The 14,850-nt window shown below is 37.5% G+C and overlaps 1 protein-coding gene across 1 annotated transcript; it reads left to right on the top strand.

The window, feature by feature from the left end:
* Positions 1-1,826: 1,826 nt before the first annotated feature.
* On the top strand, positions 1,827-13,727 carry LOC108279763 (sodium- and chloride-dependent GABA transporter 2). Its single transcript, XM_017494209.3, has 15 exons — positions 1,827-1,902; positions 2,211-2,417; positions 3,050-3,184; positions 3,341-3,481; positions 3,596-3,683; positions 6,805-6,937; positions 7,813-7,947; positions 9,194-9,297; positions 9,442-9,566; positions 9,994-10,106; positions 11,689-11,826; positions 12,395-12,497; positions 12,773-12,873; positions 13,159-13,329; positions 13,473-13,727. The coding sequence occupies exons 1-15, from the start codon at positions 1,896-1,898 to the stop codon at positions 13,620-13,622; spliced, it is 1,851 nt and encodes a 616-aa protein (XP_017349698.1). The 5' UTR covers positions 1,827-1,895; the 3' UTR covers positions 13,623-13,727.
* The last annotated feature ends 1,123 nt before the right edge of the window (positions 13,728-14,850 follow it).

Here is a 14,850-nt window from a genome sequence, read left to right as displayed (position 1 = left end):
ACTTTGACTGATGATAACCCCTCAAACTTTTGGAGTTTTCGCTGTACAAGAAGCACACGCTTATGTGAGCCATGCCTCGCCAAAAAGAGCTTTCAGAGGATCTACGATCACGAATTGTTGACTTACATAAAGCTGGCAAGGGTTACAAAGTGGTTTCAAAGACTTTAGAAATTCACCAGTCTACATTTAGATAAACATTCTACAAGTGGAGACACTTGGGACTGATGATACTTTACCAAGAATTGGGCGCCCAGTCAAAATGACACCAAGAGCACAACGGAGACTCATCAATCAAGCTCATCAACCCCAAATGACAGCCAAAGATTTGAAGGCATCATTGGAACTGGTTAACATCTCTGTTCATCTCTGTTCTACATTACGTAAAACATTGAACAAGCAGGGTATCTACGGCAGGACACCACGAAGGAAGCCACTGCTTACTAAAAAGAACACTGCTGCACGGTTGAATTTTGCAAAAAAGCAAAAGATTGAACTATTTGGAAAAACCACACAGCACTACATCTGGTGTAGAAAGGGCACAGCATATCATCATGAAAACATCATCCCAACCATAAAGTATGGTGGAGGAAACATCATGACTTGGGCCTGCTTGCAATCATTGAGGGGAAGATGAATTCCCAAGTATATCAGACAATTCTTCAGGATAATCTGAGAATGTCTGTACGTCAGCTGAAACTGTGTAGAAGTTGGGTGATGCAACAGGACAACGACCCAAAACACCGGAGCAAGTCCACAAGAGAATGGCTTCAGAAAAACAAAATCCGCCTTTTGGAATGGCCAGGTCAGAACACGGACCTCAACCCAATAGAGATGCTATGGAATGACTTGAAGAGAGCCATACACATGAGACGTCCAAAGAATATGATAGAGCTAAAGCAGTTCTGCAAAGAAGAAATGGCTAAAATTCCTCCTCAACGATGTGCAGGTCTGATCCACAGCTACAGGAAGCGCCTGGTTGAGGTTCTTGCTGCCAAGGGGGGGTGTCAACCAGTTATTAATTGTAAGGGTTCACTTACTTTTTCCACTGCCATTTTGAATGTTGAATGAGTGTGTTCAATAAAGACATGAGGGATCAGAATTTATTTTGTGTTTTTATTTTAGACACATTATATTTGTCAATATCCTTGATTTAGATGAAGATCAGATCACATTTTATGACATTTATTCAGAAAACCATGAAATTCCAAAAGGTTCACATACTTTTTCTTGCCACTGTACATGCATCATCATTTAGTGTACAGTATGTATTTAGTGTGTGTATGTGTTATATATATATATATATATATATATATATATATATATACACACACACATGTATGTATGTATGTGTGTGTGTATATATATATATATATATATATATAACACATACACACACTAAATATACACACATACATATACATGTATATACATGTAAATGTGCAGGTTGAAAAGGGTTCGAGTAAGGTCATTGATCTTGAATATGTGGACTTGGATCAGAGTGTGCAAATAGTAGTTAACTTATGTTCAGGTCTCATCTGTGAAGCACAGAATGAAAGCTTGTGAGAGCTTGATAATTAATAATAAATCATTTATAATTAATAATAAATTAAAAATGTTATTAAAGCATGTAAATTGTTGGATCTTTTAAATAGCTCACCCCAAATATGTATTTTCCCCCAGTGGCCATTCTGCACACTGTGAACTCTTGCAGTTATTAGTGTAGGGCATTAAAAAACAGTCTGGAGTGTGTGTGAGTAAGGGGGTGGTGTTTTAGTGGGAGGTAGCAGGCCAGATGAGGTTGGATTACACACTCAAACCTTCACCCGCTTTTTCTTTCTATAGTAACAACTGGAGTGTACGCTTGAATTTTCCTTGCTGCAGTGTGCTTTGGTGCAATGAATGGTAAGTAGTGGAGCTGCACAAATCTAAGCTTATATTTGTATAGGAATGTCTGATATTGTGGCTAAATTGTTTGTAAAGCTGTTAAAGTAATCATTCTATCTACAAGCAATCAATGTATGATATGATACTTATGATGAACCATTGACACACGTAATGAGACACATTCTGTGTTACAGTGAACTATTATTGTTAAAGGTACCAGCCAAATTAGAGACCAGAGAAATACAGTTATTTTCATTAATTAATAAAACTCTAATGAATCTCTGCTTTTTGTAATTGCGTTTGTTTTTCATTAACGGGATGTTCAGTAGCACAACTTCACAATTTCAAATGCTTAAAAGATACAGCCAACACAAGCCATGCTAATGGGATCAGTTGCGAAGAAGATGAGCAGAAGATCGAAGAAAGAGGTCAATGGAGCAACAAGCTGGAATTCGTGCTATCTGTAGCTGGTTCCATCATTGGCCTAGGCAACATGTGGCGATTCCCATACTTATGCTACAAGAACGGAGGAGGTGAGGGTTTTTTGTGTTTGTATATTTTCTCAGAAGGCTGAGATTGACTGGTAATCAGTGCAAATAAGATGTTTCCTCTTGGACAATGGTAGGTTCTCTCAGGTTGCCAAAGATTTTTCATTTTGGATGACACTATCAAAAAATCGATAATAGGTTTGAAGGTTGTGTTAGCATAAAAGCCCCTTCTGAGAATTTTGAAGAGATCTTAAAGGTTACAGGTCAAAGTTCAGAGTGGCAGCAGTTGCTTGGATTCCCACCTCCAAGCAGCTGTCAGATGTGACTGTTTTGAGGTCTTTGAAATCTAACCACCCTTTAAAAAGCCGCTTTCCCTATCAATTCAGCTACTAAATATACACTCACCAGCTACCATACAAGATTGATCTTTTCCCAATCTTCAGTTACAAACTAGAACTGGAACCTTATGTGGTCCTCAGCTGTTGTAGCGCATCTGCCTCAAAGTTTTGGGGTACATTCTGAGATGCTTTTCTTCTCACCATGGTTGTAAAGAGTGGTTATTTGAGTTACCATAGCCATCCTATCGGCTCAAACCAATCTGGCAATTCTCCTCCGACCTCTCTCATCAACAAAGCATTTTCACTCAGACTTGCCACTCACTGGATGTTTTTTTGCAGGTGCCTTTCTCATCCCATACCTGATTTTCCTGTTCACATGTGGGATCCCCGTGTTCACCTTGGAAACAGCTTTAGGCCAATACACTAGTGAAGGAGGTGTCACTTGCTGGAGAAAGATCAGCCCTCTCTTTGAGGGTAAAACATTTGTCTATTCTGTTTTACAAATAACAGAGTATCAGACAAAGATTGAAATTATTTCGCCAATATATTTTTCCTTACAGAATCAAATGTCCTTTTCATCTGTTGTCATTATATACTGGGTTATTTCCTCTCTCACAATGTTCTGCACAGGTCTAGGCTACGGCACACAGGTCATTGTATCCTTACTGAATTTCTACTACATCATTGTTCTGGCATGGGCCATCTTTTACTTCTACCACTCGTTTTCCTGGGAGCTGCCATGGTCCTCGTGTCAAAATGTTTGGAATCTAGGTGAGAATTATAAAATGATCATAAAAACAGCTATACCGATTAGTCTTTCTAGTGTAGATAAATACAGTGTATGGCATGCTGGGTAATTGCTTGTTGTGCTTTTTTTTTTGAAAGACTCTTGTGTGGAGTTCCATAAGAGGAATGATTCGGTCAACTTCACAGTGCCTGCTAATGCTACGTCTCCTGTCATTGAATTTTGGGAGTAAGTATAAAAAGTGGACCAGTTGCTTTTGTTTTCTACAAAAACAAAATAGTGTTCTCACTTCAGACTTTAGAAAATAAGTGGAAAATGTTAATTTTACCTTATTGTAACTTTGTGTGAGGCTTGGAACTCAGAATTCGATGGTATAGTTACTTTTACAGTCAACTACAAAACTTTGCATACCATAGTTTCTGAGTGGAAGGAAGAAAATTACTTGTGTTACATTAGGTTATTTATTCATTCATCATTATTAACATCTTTAACCTAGTCAGGGTCACTGGGAGCAAGGCAGGAAACATTCCCCTCCGAAACGGAAAGACCAATTCATTTGTTTGGGTTTGAGGTCAAAAGATACATATGAGATGAGAGTTTAGGACTTCAGCTTTTATTTCCTGGTATTTATATCTAGATGTGTTATACAAAATAAAACATAGAACCTTTTGCAACAGACCACTCAATTTTTAGGTGAGCAAAAGTATAGGAACAGATAAGTTTTGGAGTAAATTAAAGTAAATAACACTTAATATTTGGTTGCATATACCTTGCTTACAATAAGTGCATTAAGCTTGTGACTCACAGACATCACCAAATTGTTGATTTCTTCTTTTGTGATGCTTTTCAAGACTTTCCAGCCTCTTAAAGTTGTGTCTCTTTCAGTTGTGTCAAGCCATGACACAACCTCCACCATGTTTGACTGATGTTTTGATTCATGTGCAGATCCTTTCTTTCTCCACACATTGGCCTTTCTATCACTTTGGTAATGGTTAATCCTGATTCCAGGACTTTTGTGGCTCTCTGTATTTCTTTGCTAATTCCAATCTGGCTTTCTGATTCTTACTGCTCATGATTGGTTTGTATCTTGTGGTATGTCCTATACATTTCTGCGATTGAACTCTTCTACGAAACTGTTGTTTTTGGGTTTTTCTTCACAGCTCTCACAATGTTTCTGTCATCATCTGCTGTTGTTTTTCTTGGCCAACCTGTTCCATGTCTGGTTGTTAGTACTCCAGTGGTTTCTTTCTTTTTCAGAAACTTCCAAATTGTTGTATTGACTATACCCAATGCTTGTGCAATGGCGCTGATATATTTTCCCTCTTTTCCCGGGTTCAAAATAACTTGCTTTTCTCACTTAGACAACTCTCTGGTCTTCATGTTGGTTTATCCTGTTTAACAACAAATGCAGTCTTCACAGGCGAAACCCAGGGCTCAAAGAAGCAAGCAAGAAACACTTATTAGTCACACGTTCCAATATTTTTGATCACTTGAAAAAATGTGTCTGTTCAAAAAAAATGTGCCATGTTCTAAGTTGTTATATCTAACATATCTAGATATAACTATGAGGAAATGAAAGCTGAAATTCTGATAGGTTGTCTCATATTCATCTTTTGATCTCAAACACAAATGTCTTCAATGTATAGCAAAAACAATAGAATTGGCCTTTCAGAGGGGACTGTATACCCTGGATGTTATACCAGTTCATTACAGGGTACCATGTACACACACATTCACACACTCATTCTCATTCATACCCAGGTGCAATTTAGAATAGAGCAGAGTACAAGTATGGTTTTGGGAGGTTGGATGAAACCAGTGAAGCCAAAAGGAACCTGCTGCACACACAGATGCAACACAGGGAAATTCCAGACAGACAGTAACCTGAGTTCAGAATCGAATATATTTTGAAGCTGCGAGGCAGCATCACTTCCAATTCCACCACTGTGCTGCCCCTTCATGTTAAAATTTACCTCTAAATAATGGAATTTCAAGAAGTGTGAAATGAAATGGAGTGTTTCCTGCTGCAAGAAAGGAATACAAAATTAACTGTTGTTCTTGAAGACCTCATCTGAAGAAGGTAGTGTTATAACAGATATGGTAAGAAGTATCTGATAAATTGTTCGAGCAAGTTTGAACTGATTTCATATTGGGTTCAATGTTATGACTGAAGGGATTGAAAAGCTGTTGGGAGAAAAGGAAAGAAGTCACAGGCAGTATACATACTGTAAAAGTTTTCAGAGAATACTCAAATCACATGCATGAAGGGAAATGAAAACTTTTAAGCAGATACTTATATTGTATATAAAGTCATGTGAGAAAATAATTGACTCAATGAATGCAAGCTATCCAGTCCCTGGGCAGTGAAGAAACCGCAAACTTTAACATTTCCACCACCGTGCTTCACAGTTGGTATGAGGTGCTTCTCCTGAAAAGCTGTCTTTGGTCTATACCAAACATGTCTGCTGTTACTGTGGCCAAACAACTCTATCTTTGATTGATCTGTCCAGACCACATTATTCCAAAAGGCCTGCTCTTTGCATATAAGCTCATTAGCAAACTGTAGTCTTGCAAAGTCTTTTTCCTGGTATGCATCCCATGCAGGTCAAATTTGTGCAATCTCTTTCTGATTGTAGAAGCATGTACTTTGACACCAACAGTTGCAAGACTTACTAGCAGATCCTGTGATGACATTTTGGGGTTCTTGGAGACTTTTTTGCAACACACGGTCTGCTCTTGGGCTGAATTTGCTGGGACGGCCAGTCCTGGACTAATTGGCAGTCGTTTGAAATCTGCACAATTAGTAGATTATTTTCCTTTCAGAGGAATGATGTATTTCAAATAATTTGGAGATATTTTTACTTCCCTTGCCAGACTCATAGGCATCCACAACCTTTTTTTCTGAACAGAACTCTTTAGATTTTGGCATGATGGTATAAATAAGACAGGTTCCACCTGCACTCCCTAAGCAGGTTCTGATCACTGGCACCCAGTCTTCAACACCTGAGTCTAATTTTATGGATTTGAAGATGTGATAAATGTAGAGGTGTACTTACATTTTCCATGTGACTGATCTATTTTTTGTTAATTTAAATTTGCTTGTCAAACTTATTTTTTCACATGACTATATATTATATTATATTATATTATATGTTCACCATTAATCCCACCACATATACAACTTGCGATCAAGGAATGTCTGTGAAGCCTAAATTAAATGCCCTGTCAGTATAAAATTGTCTTCTTCATTTTGCAAGGGTTTGCAAACTTTTTGTATTTGACTGTACATCTAGGATGTAACAGGGATACAGCCTAAGTGAAATAATGTCTATTTGGTGCATGGAAACAGGAGAAGGGTGTTGCGACTCTCCTCTGGTATTGACCACATGGGATCCCTAAATTGGGATCTGGCCTTGTGTCTGCTGGTGGCCTGGATCCTCTGCTACTTCTGCATCTGGAAAGGAGTGAAATCTACTGGAAAGGTTGGTGTTTTTTTAGAGGTTGGGTAATGATGGACAAATATTTTCTCTCTAGGTTGTGCCACATTCTGCTTTGAGAGCTCCTTGGTCTTCATGATGCTGTTTGTTAAGGTTTTTTCTCTAACAAACTCTGGCCTTCCAGGAACAAGGTTATTTATACTGAGATCATGTGACACCCTACGATAGCTCAGGCTGCTGTCTGTCTTTGAGTTTCTCTTCTCCCCTTCTCCACGTGGGTATCCTCCAAGTTCTCCGGTTTCCTCCCACCAGCCAAAAACAAGCATGTAGGTGGAGTGACTACACAAGATTACCCATAGATGTAAATGTGTGTATCGTGTCCTGTGATGGACTGGTGTCCCCTACAGGGTGTATTTCTGCCTAGAGCCCAGTGTTCCCAGGACCCTGACCAGGATAATGTAGCTACTGAAAATGAATGATTGATGGCAAATGGTTTCACAGAAACAGGAAAAGTTTAAGGAGGGGGGTACTTTGGCAAACCACAGTATTTAAATTTACTAACAAAGTGCCAGAAAGAACAGATATTTCAGTGATGTCTTTATTTGATATCAACAAAAATTAAAGATTTAACAGAAAATGAGGTAAAAAAATGGATTTCAACATGCACCCAGTTAATTATTACAGAGAGTAACAATAGAGTCAATACTAACCGTACTAATGACATGTGCAGTACTCTCAATAATGTGTAAGGTGCAGGAATTTATTGCTATATGGATACTATATAGTCATATAGCCCAGCCCTAATGTCTGTTTCATGTAAAATACTGCGTTTGAACTAGATCACTTATTCTCCCTAGGATTTGGAGATGTGCCATGGTTTATATGACTTACTAAATATTCATTTGTCTTCTTCCTTGCAGGTAGTATATTTCACTGCTACCTTCCCCTACGTCATGCTCTTGGTGCTTCTCGTTCGGGGTCTCACCTTGCCTGGGGCCAGCAGAGGCATCCAGTTTTATCTGTACCCTGACCTGGGACGTTTAGCTGATCCACAGGTACAACCCAATCATCCCTTTTTCTACATCCACAATATGTCCTTGTAAATTCAGTGATTCTCTCATGGTGCATTAAGGGTCAACAAACAGGTGCCTTAGTTGATGTCGAGACCCTCAGTTGGTGTTCAGAGTGTTTACTGAGGACATCTGGATTCTGAGATGGAGATCACAGAGTGGAGATTACAACAGCATGGTCCCGGACACACAGTCTAAAATGTTTTTGTTTTTGTAATCTAAATCAGCAGTTTGCTTGCTTTCAAAGTTCACAGCAGTCTGGAAACTCTGATCCTTTTGCTTTGTGAGCTAAGTCTGACATGGATTTGATATAAACAATGCTAGATTGTTTAGAGTTGTACCACACATTTTATAGATATTGCATACTGTTATTGGCAGCAGGTTCTTCATGGCTGGCAGCTAAAAATCTTTTATTTTTATTTTTTTTATTAAATCACAGCAATATTGATTCACTTTGATTTGATTGGTCGATGAGTACCTGATTATAGTAGCCTATAGTCCTTAAATTACTAGTTCAAGTATTATTGTTTAAAAAAACAATTAAAGTAATTCAAAAATTATTTACATTGTATATTATTATTATTATTATTATTATTATTATTATTATTATTATTATTATGAACTTAACCTACTTCATTTACACATTTTGTGTCAAAACATCTGATTCCTCCCATTTAATGAGCTAACTTCTCACTGAAGAATCACTGATATATTGCTCAAGAGAATATTTATCTTGGGTGCTTTCACATATGCAGCGTTTATCTCAATTGAACACTGGTGCCTTTTCTCTCTCAGTGCAGTACATTTAGTGAGAACACAGCAGTTGGTCCAGGAATACTTCTTTCAAATATATTAAAAATTAAATATGGCTGTATCATGCAACAAGACAATAACCCAAAACATAAGGCGCCACACCCTTTTTAAAAGATGATATAGTGTGTGGGCATTCAAGGTATTAGAGAATATATACAGTATATCACAGTCAGAAAGACTGATAATTTAACATTTAACAGATTTCAGCTTTTTTTTGTTAATTGCATGTAAACACATCAACCAACAAACAAAACAGGCAAATCAGACTATGCAACAATGAGTCCAAAAACTTGAAACACAAATCCAGAAACACAAGAAACACAAATCCAGAAAAACGCAAATCCAGAAACACAAGAACAAATTCAGAAACAGAACAGCTTTTTTAATGGTCACTATGTTGAAATATATTGATTTCCAGGTATGGATGGATGCAGGAACACAAATTTTTTTCTCATATGCCCTGTGCTTGGGGTGTTTAACGGCACTAGGGAGCTACAACAAGTACAACAACAACTGCTACAGGTATTACATATGATCATCATTATATTCACAGTGTGGTCTGTACTGTATGTATTTGGACAACTGCACTGTGCATTCTATATAGGAATTGCAATTCGCTGTATTTTGAAATGCAGCTTTCATAACATATGTTTCAATCTGTCACAGGGACTGCTTGGCTCTGTGCTTTTTAAATAGCGGGACAAGCTTTGTGGCTGGCTTTGCCATCTTCTCCATCCTTGGTTTCATGTCATATGAGCAGAATGTGCCGATTTCAGAAGTGGCTGAATCCGGTACGTCACTCTGGGGAAATAGCCGAGTTATCAGAAATGATGCGTTTGATAAAGTGTTTCATCAGTTTCAGGCCTTTTGCAGCATCACCTTATAAGATCTAAATTAATATTAAATCATTTGCTTTCCACTAGTGATATAAAATGGTTTAACAATTGTGCATTTGTAAGAGTCAACTAATATGAAATGTTTTCAATGGTTAGGGTCAGAAACAAAATTGGTCGTTGTTCTTTTTCTTTTTTCTTTTTCTTTTTTTTTTTACTTAATATAACATTTCACAGTATATCAAAATGCCAGCAGGTTTTGCATGAGACTTGGTTGAATGTATGTTTTGATTATGATGATGATCTTCAGAACATGTTCTCTGTATTAGATGTACATCTGCATTAATATAACTAAAGCTTTCACTTATACCCTGCTGCATTTTAGGCCCTGGCCTTGCCTTCATTGCATACCCCCGTGCTGTAACATTGATGCCCTTCTCTCCTCTATGGGCCTGCTGTTTCTTTATCATGATTATTTTCCTTGGACTGGACAGCCAGGTTAGTGTTTAGCTGCTTCTATTACCTAAATACCTTTAGATATGCCCCACATCTACCCGGAATTATGCATTGCAGTGCATTTATTTGCATCTATTTGTCTTCTTGTGGTTGCTATGAAGTTGGAAGCACACAAATGTCCAGAATATCTTTGTATGCTGTAGCTTACAGTTTTTAGAACTAAATTACCCAAACCTGTTCCAGCATGACAATGCCTGTTTGCACAAAGTGATCACCATGAACAAACTCATGGTTTGCCAAGATTGGAGTGGAACAACTTGAGTGTTCTGCACAGAGCCTTGACCTCAACCCCACGGAACATCTTTGGATGAACTGGAACACTGACTACGCACCAGGCCTCCTCGCCTGACATCATCAGAGCTTTCCCTCAGTAAAGCTCTAGTGGCTAGCACAAATCCTCACTTCCACATTACAAAATCTAGTGGAAAACCTTCTCAAATGGTGGAGGCTGTTACAGCAGTTATATTAATGCCCATGGTTTTGGAATGGGATATTCAGGGACAGATTGGGGTGTAATGATCAGGTGCCCACATACATTTGGCCATATAGTGTATATTGGTGGATAAGTGTGTCCTCTTTAGTGGTGAATGACTTAGCATTGTGAGAAGATTTAGCTGGGTGTGAGACGGATGGATTGGGTTTGATTGAAGAGAGCAGGGAACATGGAGCAAAGCTGAGCTAATTAGTGTGATAAAACACGATGTGGCTTGCTGTTATGTGAAAATCAGTGTCAGTGTGATGTGATGATAAAGTGATAAAGTTGATTAGTTTCTTATCAGAGCATATTCAGAAGCATTCTATTCCTCTTATACCACAGAAATTTGCCTACCTTTTTAAATTTCATTCATTAAAAAATGGTGTGGCATAGTTATAACCATTTAAAGTTACATTTACTGTTGTGGAATGTCTACAAAATAAGCTAGTTCCTATCCACTTACATTGTAGCAGCTATACACAGTTGTTACTTTCTTTTTTTATTTTCTCTTGAAGTTAATAATACAAAAAACGTGCAGCTTGTTACAGAGAAACTAAGTGAAAAAACACTTTCCCCATGAGAAACTACAAAGGAATCTCCTTTCATAAATGTTATCTAAGCATCTCAATACAGAAAGCTTCATATCAATGGTTGAACGTCTTGGTTTGTTGAATACCTTTTTTTTTTTTTTTTTTTTTAAATCCATTCATTATTAGAGTTAGATTATGTGGAGTTCCATACTCATTAAACTTAAATGAACCTCTTTGACTGTGTCTTACTACTTAACTTGAAGTGCAAGATATCAGTTTTAATTTGTGTGGATTGATTTACATTGGTTGGCAAAGTACAAAGAAGATACATCCTTCCAACAGCACTTACCATTCACCAACACTATGTACTGTTTATTTAGGAGTGTTGATAATACCATTTTTGGTTCTCATAAATAAATTTTTGATCCATCATTTTTTAAACAGTGCGACAAACTGCGTGGTTATTGCATGTACCATGTTATTTATTGTTGTGATTACCTGAACAACCATTGCACAATACTGGGCATCTAAAGCAAATTGTTTTGTTTTCTTTCCATAGTTTGTGTGTGTCGAGAGCCTGGTTACGGCCATAGTAGACATGTATCCCACTGTGTTTCGCCGTAAGAACCGCAGGGAGCTCTTATTGTTAGTGGTGTGCATCCTCTCCTTCCTCGTGGGACTTATCATGCTGATGGAAGTAAGCACTTCACTTCTGCAATGAAAGCACAGAACAGTTAGTTTGTTTAATTGGGTTTATGGTCAGTAACATTCTGATTTGCCAAGCTGTGAATTAAAAGGGAAACAGAAGCAATCAAACAAAAAAAAGTCTCTTTGGTCTTTCCAACTGGCAACTGCATTCTCATGGACTACGTTTCATAGAATGGTAGTACATTCTCAAACATAGGGTACTAAACTGTTTTCATTGTTGCTGGGGTAGTACCCTTATCTTTTGTAACTATATGTATCTTTTACCTAGAACAGTGTATATAGTCTAAACTTTACCCTAAAATATAATTATGTATCTTAAATCTCTTTCAAAGGTATCCACTCTTTCACTGTATCCACATTTCCAGGTGAAAGATATATATCAAATCTTTATTAAATCTGCCCCGTTGAGAGTATATCTTTTACTAGATATGAAAAAAAAAAAAAAAAAAATTGCCTCTTTAAAAAAATGGCTCACCAGAATTCATCTGATTATGACCCATTTGAGTGCTAAGCTATTTGACAAAAATAACCTACATATTTTATTCTGTGTTAAACAGGGTGGGATGTACATCTTCCAGCTCTTTGACTATTATGCAGCCTCTGGCATGTGTCTGCTCTTCATGGCCATATTTGAGACAGTATGCATTGCCTGGATTTATGGTATGCTTTAGCTGGAGATAATACAAGACAAGAGAAAAATAAAAAATATTAAATATTTGCTTCCTTTTGAATTTGCTGATACTGAAACAATTAAAGAATTCTATGAATTTGAAATCTCATAATTATGTATCAGTCACCTCTGCCTGTGCTATCTGACTGGGCAACTTTTTTTGTCTTGCATATCTTTTCTCCAGATTTGGGTGAAATGTAGAAGATTTCTGGTGTTTCTGCTTGTTGATTCTTTCATGATGAGGCCGCCGATCTTGTTTTCTCAGGTGCAGATCGCTTCTATGATAATATGGAGGATATGATTGGCTACCGCCCAGGCCCTATAATTAAGTATTGCTGGATGTTTTTCACCCCAGTCACCTGCATAGTGAGACACACTTTATTACTTTAAGCCAGGGTTAAAAAACTATAATCATCACAGTTGCTGATTATATAATTTGGGAAAAGCTGAGGCTGATACTGATTAACTTTGGTTTACTTTCAGATGACAGATTACAGTGTGAAATTATAATAATTAATAATTAAACTAATAATAATTCCTTTCATGTGCTATTGGACTGTAGTCAGTAGTTTATCCAATTATATAATCCACATTGAAGACCACCCAGAGTACATGCTGCTTTTAACCAAGTGATTATGTGTTCCTGTTTAGGGCACATTTGCATTTTCTCTCATCAAATATACACCTCTTAAATACAATAATGAGTATGCATATCCTTGGTGGGGTTATGCAGTAGGCTGGCTCCTTGCTTTGTCCTCAATGCTCTGTATCCCTGCATGGATGATCTACAAAATTGGCAACACAAAAGGAACTCTAAAAGAGGTATGACACCTCAAAAAATACTATCCTGATATTGTGAGTCTTCATGTATTACAGTAAAACCTAAAAGCAAAGGCTCTCTCTCTCTCTCTCTCTCTCTCTCTCTCTCTCTCTCTCTCTCTCTCTCACTCTCTTTCTGTCTCTAGCGTATACAGATTCTCATCAGGCCGTCTTCTGATTTACCCAGAACCAGAAAGGAACAAGAGAGCTTGCTCGCTGTCTTCTCTTTGGCAGAATCGGCTTCACCTAATAAAGATGGCACTCCTCAAGGGCAACAGATGGACACAAAGTTTTAGAACTTTAAGTGACAGCCAAGAATCTGAGAGTTAACCATGAGCATATTTCACAAGTGCCAGCCGTAAAAGTGAAATAAATAAATAAATAAAGGGTTTATATCAGCAGATTTGCCATTTATGCTGGTTCTCCCCCTTTTTTTACTTAGAAGGACTGAAACAGTCTCTTAGTGAGCAAAGTACTGAGGGTACTCAGCTACTGAGCATTACTACATATCATACAAGTGCTGATACAGACTGTATGTTATTGTGCACATGTCTGTAGAAATGTGGAATGCCCTAAATGGCCACTAGGCTTTTTCTTTTTCTTTTCTTACAGTAGTATTGCAGTAGTAAATACTAAAATGTCTTATTTAGTATTCATTCTTTTTTTTTTCTATCTGTAGGATTGTTTTAGACCTGTATGCACTGTACATTATGTGCATTATGTTGTTCATTTTCTATATGCTTGTACCTTTGGAATCAAAATATAAGGGTGAATTTATAAGGCTGGGAAAAGAAGGCCATTCGTCTTTTCAATGATGCTATATCAGCAGCAGCAGCAACAACAACAACAAGAACAACAACAATAATAGTTTCACATATAAACTTGAAACAAATTTGAAAAACCTTCATTGAGAGACAAGAAAAGGTGATGGTAAGATAAATGCTGATCTACCTTTTGCATATATTGCAATATAGACATTTGCATAATTCAAACTAGTTTTTAAACTAGCACCTGACATCCCATTCACCATTGCTCCAAAAATCATGCAGATACAGATTAAGAGCTTCAGTGAATGTTTACATTAAATATCAGAACGGTGTGTGTGTGTGTGTGTGTGTGTGTGTGTGTGTGTGTGTGTGTGTGTGTGTGTGTGATATCTCAGTGACTTTGACTGTGGTATGGTTGTTGGTGCCAGATGGGCTGAATTCAGTATTTCAGAAACTGTTGATCTCCTGCAATTTTCACCCACACAACAGTTTCTAGTTTTAACACAGAACGGTGCAGAAACAGGGGTTCCTACTAAACTGTATATACACACCAGATATACCATATGCTTATAAGCTAATAGGTAAACACTAGTAATATGTCTGAAACTTGCCCCTGTTCACTATACTTTGAGACCATTGCACAAACATTTTGAGAGCTGTGTCATTTTGAAGTACTGCCTAAAAGCATAAATGACATAAATACCAGTCTGCTTATGAAATCCCACAATGCACTGCAAAGGGGTAATGACCAAATGAT

The sequence above is a fragment of the Ictalurus punctatus genome, chromosome 19 (assembly GCF_001660625.3).
Source record: "Ictalurus punctatus breed USDA103 chromosome 19, Coco_2.0, whole genome shotgun sequence".
NCBI lineage: Eukaryota > Metazoa > Chordata > Actinopteri > Siluriformes > Ictaluridae > Ictalurus > Ictalurus punctatus.
The sequence above is the reverse complement of the archived record's forward strand: the minus strand, read 5'-3'. Positions and strand labels throughout refer to the sequence as shown.

Bases quoted from the DNA above. Each gene is read 5' to 3' on its own strand.
- LOC108279763 (XM_017494209.3), top strand. The intron at 3,185-3,340 runs GTAAAACATTTG...TGTTCTGCACAG, and splicing joins GATCAGCCCTCTCTTTGAGG to GTCTAGGCTACGGCACACAG. The intron at 3,684-6,804 runs GTAAGTATAAAA...GCATGGAAACAG, and splicing joins CCTGTCATTGAATTTTGGGA to GAGAAGGGTGTTGCGACTCT.